The sequence below is a fragment of the Phaenicophaeus curvirostris genome, chromosome 11 (genome assembly GCF_032191515.1).
Source record: "Phaenicophaeus curvirostris isolate KB17595 chromosome 11, BPBGC_Pcur_1.0, whole genome shotgun sequence".
Taxonomy (NCBI): domain Eukaryota; kingdom Metazoa; phylum Chordata; class Aves; order Cuculiformes; family Cuculidae; genus Phaenicophaeus; species Phaenicophaeus curvirostris.
The window spans coordinates 15,304,138-15,322,940 of NC_091402.1; the positions used below are offsets into that span (position 1 = coordinate 15,304,138).

General features: G+C 47.9%; 1 protein-coding gene across 2 annotated transcripts in view; it reads right to left on the reverse strand.

Moving 5' to 3' along the window:
- MTMR14 (myotubularin related protein 14) overlaps positions 1–18,803 on the reverse strand; it is a 31,984-nt gene that overhangs the window by 8,724 nt on the left and 4,457 nt on the right. For both annotated transcript variants that reach the window (XM_069865962.1, XM_069865961.1), the window contains exons 3-17: positions 17,988–18,096; positions 16,902–16,977; positions 16,127–16,187; positions 15,483–15,605; positions 14,887–14,960; positions 12,397–12,467; positions 11,731–11,805; positions 9,296–9,362; positions 8,191–8,276; positions 7,815–7,891; positions 7,530–7,566; positions 6,044–6,114; positions 5,361–5,410; positions 5,021–5,162; positions 2,116–2,292 (exon numbers count right to left, since the gene is read on the reverse strand). In XM_069865962.1, coding sequence (XP_069722063.1) covers positions 2,116–2,292; positions 5,021–5,162; positions 5,361–5,410; positions 6,044–6,114; positions 7,530–7,566; positions 7,815–7,891; positions 8,191–8,276; positions 9,296–9,362; positions 11,731–11,805; positions 12,397–12,467; positions 14,887–14,960; positions 15,483–15,605; positions 16,127–16,187; positions 16,902–16,977; positions 17,988–18,096 — 1,296 coding nt within the window. The remainder of the gene's footprint in view (positions 1–2,115; positions 2,293–5,020; positions 5,163–5,360; positions 5,411–6,043; positions 6,115–7,529; positions 7,567–7,814; positions 7,892–8,190; positions 8,277–9,295; positions 9,363–11,730; positions 11,806–12,396; positions 12,468–14,886; positions 14,961–15,482; positions 15,606–16,126; positions 16,188–16,901; positions 16,978–17,987; positions 18,097–18,803) is intronic.

An 18,803-nucleotide genomic window follows, 5' to 3' on the forward strand; every position in this document is an offset into this window, starting at 1 on the left:
CTGATCTGGCAGTGGACCATGAGGCAAAGGAACAGGAATGTGCGAGAAGACTTGGTCTGGAAAAGAAGCTCAGTTCAGCCATTGCCTTGACAATTCCACTCACTGCCTAGGCTTACCTCCTCCATCCTGTGCTCCAAGAGGAGCAGAGAAAGCCCAGGTGACACCAGAGATGGAGAGCAGGCAGGTGTACACAGTTGGCAGCCAGAAGAGTGTGGCAGACTAACCGTCTTTATGTGTAGCTGACTTCGCAGCTTTGGCCTCACAACCGATTCCCTTCTCCTGTCCCCTTGGTTTCAGGCTGAGCAAGGGGTTGGCACCCTTTTATCCCTTACTCTTTCCTCATGCACTTTTTTCAGCAGCCCAGCCTTTCATGCTGCTGTGTTCACAAAAGTTAAAAGGAACTGGGGGGGGACGGACTGGTGCAGCTTCTCTGAGCTAAGGATTATAAAGGTATAAGCCACCTGAAAACTAAATGTTTGTAGCAAAGTTCACTAACCTGTTTTCCCCTTATAATAACAGAATACTGCAACTCCTTCTCAGGTTTATTTATTGGACATAGGGAAATGCCACCCCCAGGGACACTTGCCTGGCAGGAAAAAGCTTCCCCACCATGCCTGCCAGCTGCCTCAAGCCCTGAGTGCCAGTTCCGAACACCTGACACCAATGGGCATTAATCATATAAAAGCTTACACACGCTCCATCCAGACACAGCCAGAAGACAATTGCTGGCTTTATCAACTCCGAGCCCTGGGAATACAAATCTTAGGGACTGTGTGCTCAGCTCCTTCCCACGGTGCTGTTCTACCTACTGTGTCTCTCCTCTTTGCTCTTGCAGAGCAGAGTCCAGCTAAAGCATTATAAATAGCTTCTTTCACAGCACTGCTGCAAGCTTGCTACCAGCTCAGTGCCACACAGCCTGTAAGGTTTTGGGAATGGCATGAGACCACGCACAGGAACCACGGCGTTACCGTTGTGAACAAAAGCAGCCCCCAAAGACAAGCTGCTTTTTCTTCCATATTCTGTCCTCTTCTTGGGAAATTTGTTTCATCTTTCAGAGAAGGCAGAGGTGGGCCTCGGCAACTCAAAAACATCCTATTGATCTCTTTCCCCAGGGAGAACAGTTTGCATCATTTAATGAACTGTCAGACAGTGATTCTTCTCTGGAAACAAGAAACTTGATAAGCAAGTCTTATAAATTTTCAGTGCTTTACTTGTTTGTCACTTTATTTTCCATGTGATGAGAGAGTACTAAAATTTGGCTGGTGGCTGTTTCTGAGGGGAATCACTAGAAAAAGATTCAGTGGAAAACCTGCAGAGACTACACAAGCGTTTGATGCTGTTAACAGCAACCTCTTTTCTAAGAGCCTCTTTATCCCCTGTCGGCCTAAACACATGGTGTTTGCTCCACAGGCTCTGTTCTTTCTTCCCTAGCCTCTCTCACTGGTCTGCTTTGCCCTACCACAGCATCAGACTCCAGAAGGGTGCCAGAATATCCTTTGTTATGGCATGAGATTAGGCTCAGGTCCAGGGTCCCCATTCCCTGGTTGCCTAGTGGGAACACACAGCCTTCTGGGCAAAATCCTTTGTGCCTGCAAAGCACTCGCAGCTTGCTCCCAGCAGATTCTACCTCTGCTTTGCACCAGCACCCAGAGTTTTTCCACCCTGCAGTGTCAGGAAGGTCAGCAGGCGGAAAGGGAGACGGGAGAGATGCAGAGCGATATCTGCTTGGTTTGAAAGGCTTCCTCCCACACACAACGCAGCCATTTCAAAGCTTCGTGGATGCATTCGACAGAAAAAGTGCTGTGAGCTCCAAGCATGCAGGACGAAGAGGTGTCAGAGCTCATGGATTGATGCATGCGCTGAGGGCAGGCAGAACAAACACCTAGCTGTTATCAGCATGGCTCCTCACTCCTCTAAATGAGCTGAGGCAGGAGTTTCAGGGTTTAATGGCCAGCATTTCATACAAGGTCAGGACAGGAACAAGCCCCCCAAGGCCAGTTTGTATTTACAAACTGTGTAAATACAATGTGATGTGCTCCTGTGTTCTCAGAGCCCTGTGCTCCCTCTACCTGACACTCATTTTGCCAAGAAATGCTCTCCTCTGTCCCATCTCACCTGGATCTGGGCACTTCCAGTGGGCTGCTTCCAATCCTCAGGAAGTTATCAGAATGGGTTGATGAAGAGGAGCTGGAGGACTTGACTTCGACCATCCCTGTGGAAGGCAGCCTGTCTTCAGACTGCTGTGCCCTGCTCCAGAGCACGGCTTGTGGTGACGATGCACAGCTCTTCCTCCTGTGGGATGAAGGACTGGGTGAGAAAGCTGGCTTTCCTATATACTCCAGCTAGGAACCCTTTCCACAACAGGCTGGATTTTACCTCAGCAGCTACAAGCTCTTGTTCGCACTGAACCTGCCCTCCTCCATCCCAAGGAACCATGAGTCACGGGTAAGTGACAGGTACACTGAGCTCAATCCATCTTAGCCCATTCTTTTATAGATCATCATCCACATGACCTGGAAATCAGAGACGGGTGAATGCATCAGCCCACACAGGTACAGTGATTGCTTTGTTTAGTCTAGCTGTAAAAATGCCTCAAGCAAGGGGCCTCCCAGCAGGGAAAGACCATTTTGATCCGCTCTAAACTCTACAGAGTTTATCAGCCCAGGAGCTCAGCTCAGGTGGACGTTTGTGCACACTGATGAGGGTGACAGGGACGCAATCCCAGTGTCGTTCTCCTTTTTAGTGATTGTCTTCAGGCACCACTGACCACATGTCTGACCATACTTCTGATCACGTGCTCAGAGCTGACAGTCACTCAGATGCATTTCAGTCCTCTCCCTGTCTGTTCTGACAGCCCAGAACTGCTCTGGCTTCTTTTCCAGCCAGCACATTCAGTCTTGGGTGTGATTCACTGTCCACTGCTGCACCAGGCCTTAGCTTACAGTACTGCCCAGCTACATGCCAGAACTCATACATGGGACCAATTCATGTCACTGCCCCTCCATGCTCAGAAGACTTTATTTCTTACATGAGTTTTTTTTCCTCCAAGTGTCCCAAGATTATTTTCCCCTTCCAAAACCACTGCGAATTGGACAAAGACATTCCTAAGTACACAAGTGAAAAGGAAAAGTCTAAAACAAACTCAAAGAGAAGAGATGCTGTTCTTCCTGGAAGCTGGAAGGGTATCTCAGCTCTGTCAGAGATCTTTAGCACTGTCAGCAAGTGCAGCTGAAGAGACAGGCTCATTGTACAGTGAGAAGCATGATACCCTCTCTTCACTTCTTGAAGTGTGTCCACCCTCAAACATCACACTACAGCCTCTTTCAAGCATTATTCATCTCATGTTTTCATAGCTGCCAACATCTCCAAGCACAGCCTGCAGAAACAGGCTTGTACAGCTAAAAAACAAAAGCCCCCCTGCAAGAACACCTTGAGGCCACCTGTTTCCAGGACAATACAATGAAGTACATCCCCTCCTCTCCCCGCTCACTCTACACACAATCCAGCTCACTCAGTATGTTCTCAGACACAGCAACAACAGCCCACAGCAAGACATCTGTGTCCAGTCCCCCCACTAAGCAGCCACGGCAAGGCTCACAGCCTTCCCTTCCCACACTCATGCCTACAGCACCGGCCCAAAACATCATTGTGGCAGCAGCAGCTAACCCCAATACAACCTGATGTCTCCAACAGCAATGAAAGCAAACCAGAGTTAGAAAACACATCGCAAAATCAAGCCCTGATACACACAAGTACAGCATGCACAACTCTTCCAGCATACTCTGGTCATTTCACGTTTTATGATGTCGGTTTTGTGCTGAAAAATCTAGTCTGTATGTCCTGAGCACTCAGAGCAATGTTAATGCTTCCAGTTTACCACCCTGTAGCCAGGCAAGTGGGAAGTTGTTCTCTGCCTGCTGCAGTCACTTTGCTGCAGATAGGAAAGTGCTGTGTGTTTAAAGAGGACTCTGTCCTGCTCACTTGGCAAATGCAGTTTGGGGCTCTCCCTGTGTCCGTTCTGTGATTCTGCAGGAATATTCTCTTTTTCCCTCTTCAGTATTTTATAAATTGAATCACAATGTGCTTTAGAAAGGCTGCTGCCACTAGCATGGCTGCAGGCTCAGTCCCAGAGGACTTCCAGCACAACCTAGATTTAATTTAAAATAATTGCAATATAAAACAGCATCTTCGCATGTGCTGAGGGAGAGGAGAGAAAAATTAAACTGAGAGGGGCAACCCTACAGAAAGGTTCTGAAATCCCCAAACAGCACCAGAATCTCCACAAGCAAGCATAACGCCTGTCCCAGACCAGCAGAGTCACCAGACACCTTCCTTCTCGACTCCTCGCTTCCAGACAGCCACATGCACCCCCAGGTGAGTCCTCTGTGACCCCCTATCAACAGGGAGCACTGAGAATTTCATACTTTCCCCCATAAGTATCTCGAAGCAGTGCTGCAAGCAGCCACCTGCTTTCAGTTCACACACCTTATGATGCTAAAAGTAGCTAAAGTTTAGAGGTGATTCTTGGCCACCCAGCCCACCTTCCAGGAACTGCAGACACTCCCCCGTACAATCTCTTCCATAACCTGATAAAGCTTCATTTTAGGGCAGCTAAACTTTGTCTCCACATATTCCTGGGGAGGCTGCTGCCAAATGTAATTTTTCTGGTAGTTTGGAACCATCTTTTAAAAGTAATGAAATCTTTTCTGGATGAAGTTTAACAGCGAAGCTGGTGAAAATGAGACAAAGCTGCTTTACTCTCATCAGGGTACAAACTTTAGAGCATTCCCACAGAAGGTTGACACAGTCATTAAAGTGAGGTGGTCTCTAGTTTTTCATGCAGAAGCTCTTCAGCACAAGCTGCAGCAAAGCCTCCAAAGCTAGATTTGTTCCTTTGCTGTAAGGAACACATGCCACAGAGGGCAAACCCATAGGGAAAGGGACTTCAGAAATATCTTTTTTCCTGTGTTCAGAGCCTGTCCCTTTTGCTCTGCAGCCCACTGAGCAGTTATCTCCTCACCATGCTGCTTGAGTCTGTGCTCCTGCTGGCATCAGCTCCACTGCTTCATAGGTGAAGCTCCCAGCAGCTGCTCCAGGAGAACTTTCCATCCCCAGGGAGAAGTCGCTGCTCAGACTTGTGGTGCTGCCTCGGTCTCTCTGCTCTAGAAGAAAAGAACACATAACTACCTGAAGGCCAGCTTGGTCTTGCTTGCTTTCTCTATCTTTAAGCAATACATCTCTCACTTGCCCTGCAGCTGCGCTCTTGTCAGGGCAGCACATCCACTTGTAGTCACCCCAGCCCCCAAGCAATCAACCATTACCAGCACCCAGGGGTGCTGATGCTTGGCAGCGCCACTCACTGAGCATGCAGATCTCCTCAAGGGTGAAACCAGGCGGCAAACTCTTCCTTCTGGGGAAGAAAGGACAAAGTTACCTCAACCACACTTCACGGCTGCATGGAGGCTGGCCACAGCCCCATCTCTGTAGCACACACTGGATCAGAGCAGTGGGGTTTAGCTCTGCAGGGGCAGAGGAGAGGGGATGGGGCCAGTGTGCTGCATCCAACTCTCCTAACAGTCCCAGCCCACACCCCTCATGCTTCCAGAGTGGCAACAGGCTGCAGGCAGACATGTTTATTCAGAGTCTGCAAGGTGGGCTTTGTTTCTTTCTACTCCCCCTGGAACAGGAAAGGGTTAATGCTTAGTGCTCTGCTAAAAATGAGCCACACGGCTCCCGCTGCAGCTGCAGTGCCGGATGGAGCTTGCTGAACAGCCTGCTTGAGCCAGAGCACACACCTCTGGCTTCATCCGTACTAAAGCAGCCACGGACAGTCATTAAGCAGAGAGCACATTTCAGCATGGACAGTTTTTCAGAGCACAACATGGCACCTCACAAGCCTCGGCCCCATTTTGCAGCCTTCAGAGTGCAGAATAAATTAAAGAAAACTGGGCCAGGGCACCAGGGCTTCCATCTCCCCAAAGGAACAGCACTAACAAGCTCCCTGGCTCTGCAGGCCAAGCAGCAGCAGGCACAGGCTCCTTACCTCTGCGACTTCACAGCAGAGAACTCCTCAGAGGTGATGTGCTTCAGAAAATTGAAGCAGAAAAAGAAAATCTGAGCAAAGGGAGAAAGAAGAGTGGTTCAGGAATGAACCTGAGGCTCCATGCAGCCTCTTATCTTGGTGGGGAGGTGCTGGCACAAAGGAGATAGCAAGAAATCTGCAGCTACCAGCCTCCAATGTGCCACGGGCTGCCACCATCCCATCCTGGGCCATTTCTTACATATTACACTGACCCTCTGTTCCCTGCCACGGGAAGGCCCAGTAATGAATGTGTACGACAATTCTCCTTATCAATGCTTTGCACACATACCACAAGCACACGGCAGGTACTTATGTCATCAGTGCAGAATGGAAAAGAGATGTCCCCCAGCAGCTGCTTAGACACCCAGGTAAGCAGCAAACCCACCAGCACTGGCAGGGTTAGAGCCACAGGCTCCACCTATATCGCACCTGGAAGCATGCGGTACCCGCAGCACCTGCGATCCCAAGCTCATGCCCTGCCATGCACCGGTACACTCTGCAGCATTTCCCCTGCTGTGCCGCTGCCATCCCAGCCTCCTGCACAGAGCTGAGCCCTTCTCCCCCTAAACTGGGGAGCAGGGAGGGGGCTAGAGGCAGCCTGGCACCCCCTCTCCTGTTCCAGCTACTAACTCTGCCCTTGGCCAAGCAGAGCTTTGGGAAAGGAATGAATGGGAGGAACGATGCTAATACAGTGTTCCTGGACCCGTGAAAGATGGAAAATAGGGCAGGGTCCCAGCTGTAACGCAGGGAATTCCGTAGTGAGACCCTGAGAAGCAGGGGATTAGCAACAGGGTTAGACATACTCCTCACCTCCTTATTTCTATCCAAAAACGATATTGCAGTGCAGTACAACTACAGTCACAGCAATAATTTTTTGCCGTTAAACAGTGAAATATTTGAAGAGAATTAGTTCCAATAATCTTAACTGCCTCCCAGCCTCATCTGTGCACCTGCAGATACACTCTGCCAAAGACACATGCCAGAACCAGCACAAGCTGCTCCTCCACGAGCCTGCGATGACATGCAAAACACATCCAGCTGCATTGCCCAGGCAGGAGGGCTGGTACTCAGGACAAGCACACAAAACCATACAGCTTTATTTCCAAGCTCCCAGGAGTCGCAAGTCTTCAGCATCTCAGCTCACCGAGCTGAACAGCAGGTCCTAGCACCGTTTCACCAGAAAGCCTGAACACTAACGGCACTGCAGGGGAACTGGCAGGACTGACACCCACCAACCAAACTGCAGGCCAAGAGAAAAGCTTTCTCACACCTTATGCTTTGGGAGGTGACAAGGCAAGGCTCCTACCTCGTATTTCCAGCACCTGAACAATGTTTTTAGAGCCCAGTCAGACCACTGATACCACCAGAAGATGGCAGTTGCCACTGTAAACAATCACCCTGAGAACAAAAAGCAGTGCTCAGCCACTGCCCCAGACCAGACACTCACCTCTTCCCCTTTACTGAGTCGATCCACTAGCATGTGCCTGGAAAGAAAGCAAGGGAAGCTCTGTCACTTGCTGGAAGCCAGAATCAGCAGAACACACGCTGCCAAGAACAGCCAGATGCCTAAGCCTCCAGATAAAAAAACAAGGCATCAGTCCCTCTTGTCATAGCTCAATGGGAACTGCCCCACGCCCGTCTTTGGCTGTGAGCAAACACCAAAGATGACCACAGCAAGGAAGAAGTCTCCAAGGGCTGGGATGCATGTGCAAGTAAAACTTAGTGTGCCTACCCGAAGAGAAACCAGTCATAGGCCACTGTCAGGTAGAGAATCTCAGACGGCTCCAGGGATGCATGGATCAGCCCATCCTGCAAAGCAAATGAGAACAGCTTCTAGGCAGCAGCCCTGGGGATCGGGACTTGGCAATTCAGTCTACTGAAAAATGTCACGGTGATCCAAGATGCCCAGCTTGCTCTGCCTGCCTGTGATACCATGTTTAAAGGCAAGATAGCACGTTGGGCTCCACATCAAAGCAAACCCATACCCTCTCCAAAGCCAAGATGGTCAAAAAGAACATGAACTGCTCCACCTCCTCTTCCAGGTGAAACAGTCACTCACCCTCCAAGCAACCATCCCCAGAAGCAGGGCAGGTCAGCCAGGTACTCACAGCCCATAAGGAGAGGCGCAATAAGGAGATGAAGAGAGGAGTTCGATCCCAGCCGGATATACAGTGCACCAGGAGACCGCTGTCATCTGTTCAAGGCAGGGGTACCAAGGAGAGGAAAAACAAAACAAGGGCGTTGTAACAGCAGCAATGGCTTTTCTTTATGGCAAATCTGTACCAACAAACTGCCTTCCATCCCCACTGCCTGGGCTCAACAGCAGGGCTCAGCCACCAAGCCAGAACATTTTGCCTTGAATACAGCCGCCAACAAAGGGCTCAGAGTGCCCTGGGTTGTCAGCAGCTCCAGCTGATGGGCTGTCCTGGTCCTGACAGCTGCTCAAGACATGAAATCACTAGATATGAACATCACTTTACTACCCAGAACACAGACCTACCCAGCTGCAGCCCACTACCACAATCTACCCCCACAGAGAGACCTGCTCCAACTGAACATTTTTTCAGTCTCTTCAACCTTCCTACTGATACACGTGGAGCAGAAGCACGCACTGGGCAGCACTCCTGTGCCCTGCAGAAAACTCACAGTGTGTCCCAATGTAACACCTGCAGAAGAGTCTGCAGTTGGCTCTGCTGCCAGAGCCAGCCATGGCTCCATCTATGCAGCAGGGCGAGGTACAAAGTCACAGTGCTTAGAGGGAAAGCAATGCCAAGACAGAGCAGTACGTGCCCTTTGAGGAGTTGGGGTGGCTGTGATGACAGAGGATGGAAGGGGCTTTTAAATAAGCACCTAATGAGATCTCAGGGGACAAGACACAGATGTTCAGCAAATAAAGAGCAAGAGCCAGCAAGCAGAGGAACAAACGTTTGTTCTCTTCAGCTTTAAAGCAGTAAAACTTAGCTAAAGTTTTCAGACACCACTCCACCCCTGGGAGAAGAGAGTCGTCAAGGGATAAGCTAGGTCCCTCTCTAAGAGAGGAACTGGAGCCCTGAGATGTCAGGACCATCACCCAGTTTAGAAGGAAGAGAAATGAAACTCCATAAATTTTTGGTTATTGGGAGCTGATCAATGGTGACACTAATACCATCAGCTGTTCTTCTGGAGAAAGCAACTGCTCCAGTTAGACTGCTGGGAGAAGAGAGTTTGCCTTACCATCACTATTGATGATGGAGATCAGCAGCTTCAGGTAGTTCTGTGTCTGCTGCACAAGGTCCCAGCTCTATACAGAAAGAGAAACATTGATGGTAAGGGTCTGCCCACAGCAAAAGGTTGCTCTGCAGCTCAGAGTCTGCCACGCTCCTGGCTTCTCTACCCAGAACAATAGTGAAGCAGAAAGAACCCCAGGACTATTCCTCAAAGCAACAGACTCCCCTGGTGCCTCTAACTACTCCTCCCATACCCCAGAAAAGGCACTTTGGGACAGATCAGGCAGGAAAAGAAAAGACCATCTCTCCTGTCTGCCTGGCCAACACAGAACCTGCTTGCTCGCAATCCCAAAGCTCCAAGCAGTCCATGCTAGGAGAGACTGATGTGAGCCAGCAAACACCTGCAGAGCGCTGACCCAGTTCTGCAGCCCTCCCCCCAACACATGCGCTTCACCAAGCAGCTCAGCAGCCACATTACAGCTGTGTACGTGATGCGAGGAGCATGATGGGGTACAGGCCAAGGTCAGCAGGCTGCTCCCACAATCCAAGCACTCTGCCCCAAACTCTCTGGCCCTCGTCAACGGCCCCAGCAGGCTGCCTGTGGAGCCAAACCAGCTGCTCCAGACTGGAGGCACTGGACTTCGGCAATAACTTCCAAGCAGCAGAAGTACCACAGAAGGGCTCTGAACTCAAGACACCTTCTGGCTCTACAAGAAATGCAAGTAAAAAACATCACAACAACCTCAAGCGTGCCACTGTTGATCTTGAGAAGATGCAAGGCATTTCAGCAGAGGCAGACTAGCTCAAGGAATGGGAGATAGCAGTGGCAAGGAAAAGGCCACATGTTTCATTGTGACAGTGTTAATGGTATAAGTGACATCTCACCGCTAGCAAAAGAACACTCGCTGTGTGCTTGCTTGCATGTGTGCACATGTGCATGTAACCACACGTAAGACTACTGTCAGACAAAGAACATATTTCCCTGCCACAAAGCCAGCACAGCAACAAAAGCACAGGGAAATGGGGGACGCACTCAGCCCCGGGCAGAAAAACACATCCTTCCAAAGCCTTTTATCTGCCCAATTCAACCCAATCTTGTGTTTATGCCAGAAGGAATCATCTGGTCATCCAGTTTCATCAGAAACCAGAAAGTTTTGTACAGTTGCTCCATAAAAAGCCTGAAGCTTGCACTTGGTGACATCTCTGCACAGAGAAGCACCTTAACTAGGGGTGACAGTTCATCGTTCCTTTGGCAACATATTCCAAGAGACCATCCTCAAAATTAACAAGAAAGATGGCTGTCCCTTATTTGAAGGTCTGATTGCAGGCTGCAGATACTGCTCCCTCTGCAGCTCTTCTAGCCTGGACTCAAGAGTGCTTTAGAATTAGTATTTTATTCCTGCAAACGCACTTAAACATTAATCAAGTCAATCCTCAATCACTTTCATGATTACCTAAACAGATTGAGAACATCAGCTTTAAGTGAAGCTCCTTCTCCAGTCCACAGATCAGTTCTACATCTATTTTTTGCACCTTCTTCAATGTTTAGTATCCTTTTTAAAATACTGGCTGCTCAGTATTCCAGTGAACAAGTTTCTAGGCATAAACAAGCTGTGGTCCCATTAGTTTTGCTTCAACACTGCGAGCTACTTTTCTGCGATTCTGCTTATGCTGGCACTTAAACATTATTTACATCACTGATAAACACTGGCCCAGCACAGGGAGCTCTGCCAGTTCTCTGGTGCTTCCAGACACAGAGCATAGGAGCACGACACGCTCCAGCAGGACCAATCACCACAGAACCTGGGGGGAATGGTAAATCCGCTGACGAGTGAAATAGAGCACCCTAATCAGCAGTATAAGGTGATGCTCCCTGCTATAAATAAAGGTAAACCTTGAAGCCCAGGCAAACATAAGAGTTCAATTATCATTTGCAAGGCTGTCATGGTAATAAGGAATGGAGACATGCTATGGTCAATTAGAATTTTCCACTTCACTCTCACAGGACGGGTACACCCATGAAGAAGGTGCCTGGTCACTTGGCTTCTGCTCACATAAAAGAAGTCTGACCTTTCTCAAAACTCTCCACAGCAAGCTAAGCCTGCCCACTGCAGGCATGTGCCTGGATAAATTTGTGAGCAATACTGTTTTCCTTTTGCTGGCACGTTCCTTACCTTCGTTAGCGACATCTCCCTAATGGGTTGTAAGCTGCAGAAAGAGATTTGATGTTACAGTCAGCTGCTTCGGGAAACACCAAGCCACAGAGTTTTGGGGCATAGGATTTCCACTGCTATTCTGAACAGACAGTCTGCAGTCCCCCTCCCACTGGGGCAGTATGAAGTGAGACAGATTAAGGCAAGAGGAGCAAGTCAGACTTCAGGTCTTTACTGATCCTTTCTGACTGAGTCCCTGACCTCCCACAGAGATGCCTGCTTTGCTCACCTGGTACTCGCTCCAATCAATGTTCAGAGACTGGGTCAGAGAGGCTGGGATACTTAATGGAGCATCTACGTAATCCTGCAAAAAAAAACAAGCACAACTGGTCAGAGAAAAGCTCTGACTTGAAGGCAGCGAGTTCCAGAAAGAAAATAAAATAATAAATGCCAAATGGTGCATCTAGAAGAAAGCATCTCAGCAAAGCATCTCTGAATGCAAAAACCAGCAGTGGTAAGAACTGACTCATAGCCACTTAGAGGGACTTGTGGACAAGAGAAGCTTTTCTGTGCTCCCAGCAGTGAAAGCCAGGGACAAGGCACGTTTGTGTCTGAATTCCTGTAGCGTTGCTCCACTCAACCACCCCCCTCAGCAGGAGACAGAACATGAAAACAACTGAGAACAGAGCCTATCAATAAGATACCAAATTCAAAAACAGGAGCAACCCATACTCCCCATGAGAGTGCAAGCATCCTGGACTTGATGATAACAATTCATTTATTTTACACACAAACTTTATAATGAATGATTTAGTACAATCACTATCTGTTGTGTTTGTCTTATTGGTTTCTTCCTTGTGATCCACATAACGCACACACCATCACTCAGGAACTGTTAAGGCAAGAATTAAGCCCAGTAAAGCCCACAGTTCTCCATTTTTTAACACCCACATACCTGTTTCCAGTTAAATATCAGACCTTCAGCTGTATAATCCCGGTCTTTGTACTCCTTAAAAAATTCACAGCCTGCAAGAAGAGAGATAACAAACAACTGTTCAGCTAACCAATATCTAACAACTGAAGTGCCCTGAGGGACTGGAAGTGCTGTCAGCCTCAGGCTCCAGAGCACCAAACAAAACTGCTGCCTGCAGGAAGAGAAGAGCAGTAATTATCAGTATGGTGTGCAGCACAGCCTCCCAGCAGCAACAACCCAGAGCACTCGGCAGTAAACACACTCATACAGCAAAGGGCAAACTACAGACATGCAGCAAATGTAGAGTTCGAGGGACTGATTTCATTCTTTCCTAAACAAGAGCTATGCTTTCCAGGGCCATTGCCTTTTGCACAGATCTAAGGCATCAGCCTGGCATGCTGAAGGAGAAGGAACTAGCAAAAGAAGGTACTGGCAGAGCCCTGAGGAAAGCCAGCTTTCACAGGGCGTCTGCTGCAGGTAACAAGAAAGGGCTCTGTTGGAAGCAGCTATGAGTTCTCTCACATTTAAGTCTCCTCTTTCTAATAAGTGAATTGCCCTATCAGAAGGAAGCAGGTACATAACCACTTCCAAGGCTTCCCCCAAGCCCTCCCCTCCTGATGTTTGTCCTTTGGCACCGTTCTTCTCAAACAACTATTTGAAGTCTCTGCTGCAAACTGCAGTCACTTAGTCACAGCTGAACAGCACCATTAGCACTGCAGCTGCCTGCAAGCCATACGAAACACCTCTCCCAATGTACTGCGTATCCCCCAGCAGTGCCACGGTGCCCACGTTATCAAGACAGCCCTGTGCCAGGCACTGAACACGGGCAATTAACCCAATCCTGCAAGTCACAGGTAACCCCAATGGTGAAAAAAAAATCTTTATACAGGGACAGGACTCACCCTCAAAAACACAGTCAGGAAGCAACCTGTCAGTTGCGATTTAACTCCATTTAAACAGAGGCTTAAAGCAAAGAATGGGGGATTATGGCAGTTAAGAATGGGCATCCACAAATGCCAACTGCCGGTAAAATGAAAAAGAGGGTTCTGCAGTGGAGAGCACAAAAGCTTCTACAGACACCCCATTTTAACCTAACTCTTTCACCCTAGACAATCACATCTGGACACTGGCTCACTCAGCTAAGACAACAAGATGTCAGAAAAGCTTTAGAGACAAATTATAACACAGAAATTCTTCCCATGCAAACCTAGAAACAGTAAGAACAAATCATGGCATTTGGGCAGTCACTAGAGGGACTGCTGATCCTTAGATGTGTTTGCCTTAGATCTAACGGAATGACAGCATTCCCCTCCGGACCAGCACTGCTGAAATCAGGCAGCATCTACAGGGAGAGTTGCCAGTTTTATAAGGTTTACCTCTAGCATGGCAATGAAGAGCTGCTAAAAGGTAGCAGCTGTCCCAGACGGCATAAGGATGATAACTGAATACTGCCTACAACATCTACATCCTCACACAGTAACGGCTCCATACCTTAACTCGATAGAATTGCTTCTCCCTCGTTCTTTACAAACCCTGCAAAAGACCTGTGTATGCTCTTTCTCATGGTCTAAGCTTAATGAGGCATACGGCAGCAACATAAACCTGAGCCACATGCTCCCAAAACCATTACACTCTTATTTCTGTCCACCTCTGCAATCCACGTAGCAAACTCAACACAAATTTTAATGCAGCTCCTCTGAATTGTCACTAATTTCTGTACGAACCGAATTTTTTTAAAAGAAACGTGTTTAAGGGCAACAACTACAATCAAGGAAAATCTGGGGTTGGATTACCCACAACAGTTCTGGGTTTCTTTTCCTCCTCTCCTTTTCTTTGTGCACAAGGGAGAAAGAAACGTCCTTTCCTGCAGGCAGACCCCAAGCACAGCATTCTCACGTCCAATCCTATCACCGAGCCCAAGATCAGCAGGCAGGCAGCAATATTCAGCTCAGCTTTAAGACTGCAGCAAGTGACCCAGCAGTTGTTGCTAGGTACAGGGACTAATATAGTCAGGCAGATGGGCTAGAGTGGCCTGCATCTCAGTCAAAACTTCTGTGGGCATCTTACAGCAGTGCCCTGGAACACTAGGACTAGGAAATACTCTTAGGAATTGGGTTTTTACATAACACAGAGCAAGATATGTAATTTGCATCAAGTAGCAGTTTGGAGTTGCAGGAGTGTCAAAGGCCATCTTAACCTCAGCTCCACCTCTGGGACTTTTTGATCTGCACTTGAATTAAGCAGAACTGCTAGGAAATTATTTTGCCACCTCAAAGAGTGCCTAACACTGACTCACAGCATCCAGATTCGTTGCACTGTTCTCAGTTTAAAAAAGCTTCTCTCCAGGGGGAGCACAGGAAACGTTCAGCCAGCCACGGTCATTTCACCACACACACACGCAGATAGTTCCCAGTTCCCAGAAACGGATTGTCACCTGTCCCTTGGGAGTCCCTCTGGACATCAGTCCTGTACCTGGGTATGGGATGGAGAGAAGCGTGAAATCAGCATAACGTTGAGCTTTGTCCACCTTCTCAGAAGACGTCACACTGCACAGGACAAGAGGAAAACAGCAGGCATCTGTAAAGCATGTTTCACAGAGATACCAGCACCCAAAAAGCAACCTGTCACATCTCCCTGCACAATGACTTGACACAGTAGTGAGCAGCGGCAGAAGATACTCAACACATCCAAATAAACAGGTATAGCTCAAAACCATTCAAGTTTTCCTCTGAAAGGAATACCAGGAGAAACATCTCCCTCTGTTCCTATACACAAGCAGAAGGCTCCTTTTCTCTCCCCTTTCTGAAGGGGCGACTGTCACATCACCATAAGCTCCACAGAGAAAACCTACTCAGACTGGGCAAGTCAGATAAAAGCAGCTCTTTTGCCCAGATACAGCTTGCTCTGGCCTAAAACCTCTTTACAGCATAAACTACCTGACCCTGCTGCAGTACTCTTGCAGGGACTGCTCCCAGGACGCTGAGTGCACACCCAATAACAATTCACAGGTAACGGCTACACCAGCTGCAATCCAAATCCTGCAGAAAAACAAATGAACCTACACTCACTTCAAGCCAAACTTCACCTTCTTGTTTTCCACCATCAGGTCACAGATGTATCGGACAGACAAGTATCGAAGCAACTTGATGTCATGTCCTCTGACCTTGTCAAACAGCTGGGAGTCTGCATTTCTGCAAGACAGAACAAGACAAAGCCAGATAAGCATAAAAGACTGACAGTGTTGAGTCTGATTCTCTGCACAACACTGCCACAGTTCTTCCCCGAACAGCTTCTAGCCATAAGCTGCATCGCACAAGCCGTGACTCCACAGGTCAGAGTTGGACTCTGTAATGAATTGATACTGAGAACTTCATGCTTAGGATCCCTTCCCACATCCGCCTCTGTGCTGCAACAAACACATAAGCTACAGAACAATTTCTCCAGGCTGTAGATGTATTTTCAGAATGGAGTAAATGCATCTGTGTAAGCCAAACACCTTTTTAAATGGCTCTGTATAATCCCAGCTCCAGCCCTTCCCTCTGGCAACACTCAAGATTCTTTTTTTCAAAAGCAAGGAGAGTAAGAATCCAGGCCTGGTGTTGATGTCAAGCCTGTACTCAAAGCCCAGCCTAAGAAAGGCCAGAATTTAGTGGCCAAGCCAGTCAGCCTTGGTCCAAACTCCCTTTTCCCTATCCCAGCGATGCATACAAACCTAAATGCAGAATCTTCCTCTGAAATGTCTTCTGCATCTGCCCAAGCATCATCAGAACCCCCTGCAACGAAGGCATTAAGAAGTGAAGCTTGTTGGATTGAGCTGGTTTAGACCAGATATGCATGTGCCCAAAAAGGCCATGGTTTGGCACCTTCTCCCCATACAACTCCTCTCAATAGTTCCCCACATTTCCTCTTCCTGAAAAGCCCATTTTCTAATATAGCTCGCTCTTCCCTTGTCATCACAAAGGACCTAGGCAGATCAAACACATTACTGGGAGCCAGAAGGACAGAGTGATAGTGCTACACACAGTTTTGTTAAGCCAAGCTTCAGCTCCCACACTACAGACACCAAATACTCCATTGAAGAGCTTTCCCTGGAGTCCAGTATATGCCACCATTAGCAGGATTTGATTCCAAATGATTACCCAAGAAAGTTCTTATCCTCTTTCTTCCATTAATGCCACCCTCGACATTTGGGAATTGGTACCCTGAAGCCTTTTGGCCTGCCCTACTTGTCTTCCTGTGTCCCACAACTCACTTTTCAGCCTTAAGCTCTTCTGTCACTGTTTCTTATAAGCTATGGCACTCTGTCCTGGTCCTTGGAAAAGGACACGAGATTTCAGTCTTTGCTCTACTGTGCAGGGCCTGGTATAAGCAGGTCTATGCTAGAGCTCTGCACCAGCTCTCAGGAAGAGCTGGCTCTTGTGCGTAGGTCACTGTCCCAACACTGACAGCTTTACCAGGCAGACCACAACAAATGGCTCCTGACTCACCTGAGAAGATATAGTTGTAGCCAGTGCGCCCATAGAGCTCTCCCCAGCCAGCCAGCGTTGCCGATCTGCAAATATGCTGGAGGAAGATATTGTTATTAATCTCACATGCTCCAGGAGCCTTTCCCTTATCAGGTCTCTGGCCCATTTGCTGTTATGCTACACAGCCATGGCTAGTGCCTACAGCTACTGCCTCTCAGCTGTGCCCTTGCAACCCTGGTCCAGATCGAGTTCTCCAAACACATCAAAGTCCCAAGTGCCTTTATCTGTAGCTAGGTTTTAAATCACATTTTTATTTCTGGTTCTCCAATTCACTAATACAGTCAATTCCTGCCAAGTTAGCAACATCCGTGCTCTGTTAATACCCTGCTTGACCCTTATTTCCACATTCCTGTGGATAAGATTGTGGACAGTCACAGTGTGACTCCAGGCAGTTCACACCTGCAAAGAAGGTCAGCAGCTTCAGCCAACAGTGGCTTCAGTCAAGCTAGATTAAAACTGTCACAGGTGTGATTTTGCCACTCATACAGCATTTCTAAATTGAACTAAGAAAACTGAATTAAGCTACTGAAATTCCAAATAAGATCACTGCAATACAGTTTAAGTAATCCACATAAAAATGAATCTAATTTCACTTATTTATAGATCCCCTTGCAGAAAAGCTCTCACATTCATAAGCCCATTTATGCAGCTTTGCCCCCACAGGGAACAGACAAGGGGAACTTTAAAGAGAAAAGTTATTCAAGTGGAGGCTCACAGCTGGGAAGAGGAAAGAACAGAAAGGGACAACAGCTGTCTTCCCCCTCTCAAAGACCAAATAACTTTGGTCCTTCAGAAGAGACATACATATGGAGAAAATGTAACCTCTTGGGTGCAACGCTCATGGCATTGAGGAGTAAAACACAGATGACTTAGGCAGCCTAGACAGCGAATGCTATCTACTACTACCAGTTGCCTGCTTGTGCATAAGAACAGATTATTATTGCATTCGGAAAGGTGACAACTGACTGAAGATGTGGCTGCACGGTTCAAACAGTAGTGAGAGAGGTAGTTTTCTAAGTTAAGAGAGGTAATCTAAGAAGCTTTTACCTTTCCATTGTACAGAATGACTGGGCACACAAATCGTCCTCTACACCTTGCCATCTTACTTCGGTTGATAAGGTCCTGCAGTTTGCCAACCTGCACAGGGCTCTCAAACCTAGTGGACAGAGATTCAGTTCAGTACACAGAGCATCTTCTCACACATCTTTCAGCAAAGCTGCTGCAGACACCCTGGGCTGCCATCCCCACCCCCTTTGCCTAGAAGGCAGCTCTGAAGTTGGCAAGTGAGAGGACACTTCTTTAAGAACCGCTTCTGCTGTTACACAACAGGACGCTTTTCTGTCTCCTCCTCTTTATTTCAAAAATTCAGCTGCACAGCACATGACAGCGAGCATGTGGCAATACGAGTACCGACAGAAAGCTCTGCTAGAGAGTAACACGTGGACTAACACGAAGGGCTACTAGAGTAAGCCAATGTCTACAAAAATACACGTTCTGCTTTCCCCCCCATCTTCCCACCAAAAAGCTCAGCACCGCCATCAGAATGGATCATCTATCAGCGGTATTTTTGCAAGCAGAAATAAATAAAATAGAGGATCAAAGCCTGAAGGCTCAATGAGCCTTAGTTCTGGTCACTTGAGCATGCGTGTTTCTGGGTAATTAGACAACTGCCCATAAATCAGCTAGGGGGTTAAGCAGGGCTGTTCCATTAGTGGCAGCTGCATCTGCATAACTCAATTTTGTTTGGTTTTCTGGTTAAAGCTAAACCAGAAACACATTCTAAGTTGGAGATATTTTGGAAACAAGTTAACACTGCTGTAATTTGTCCAAATACCAGTCTACAGCTGATAAGAATCCAAATGT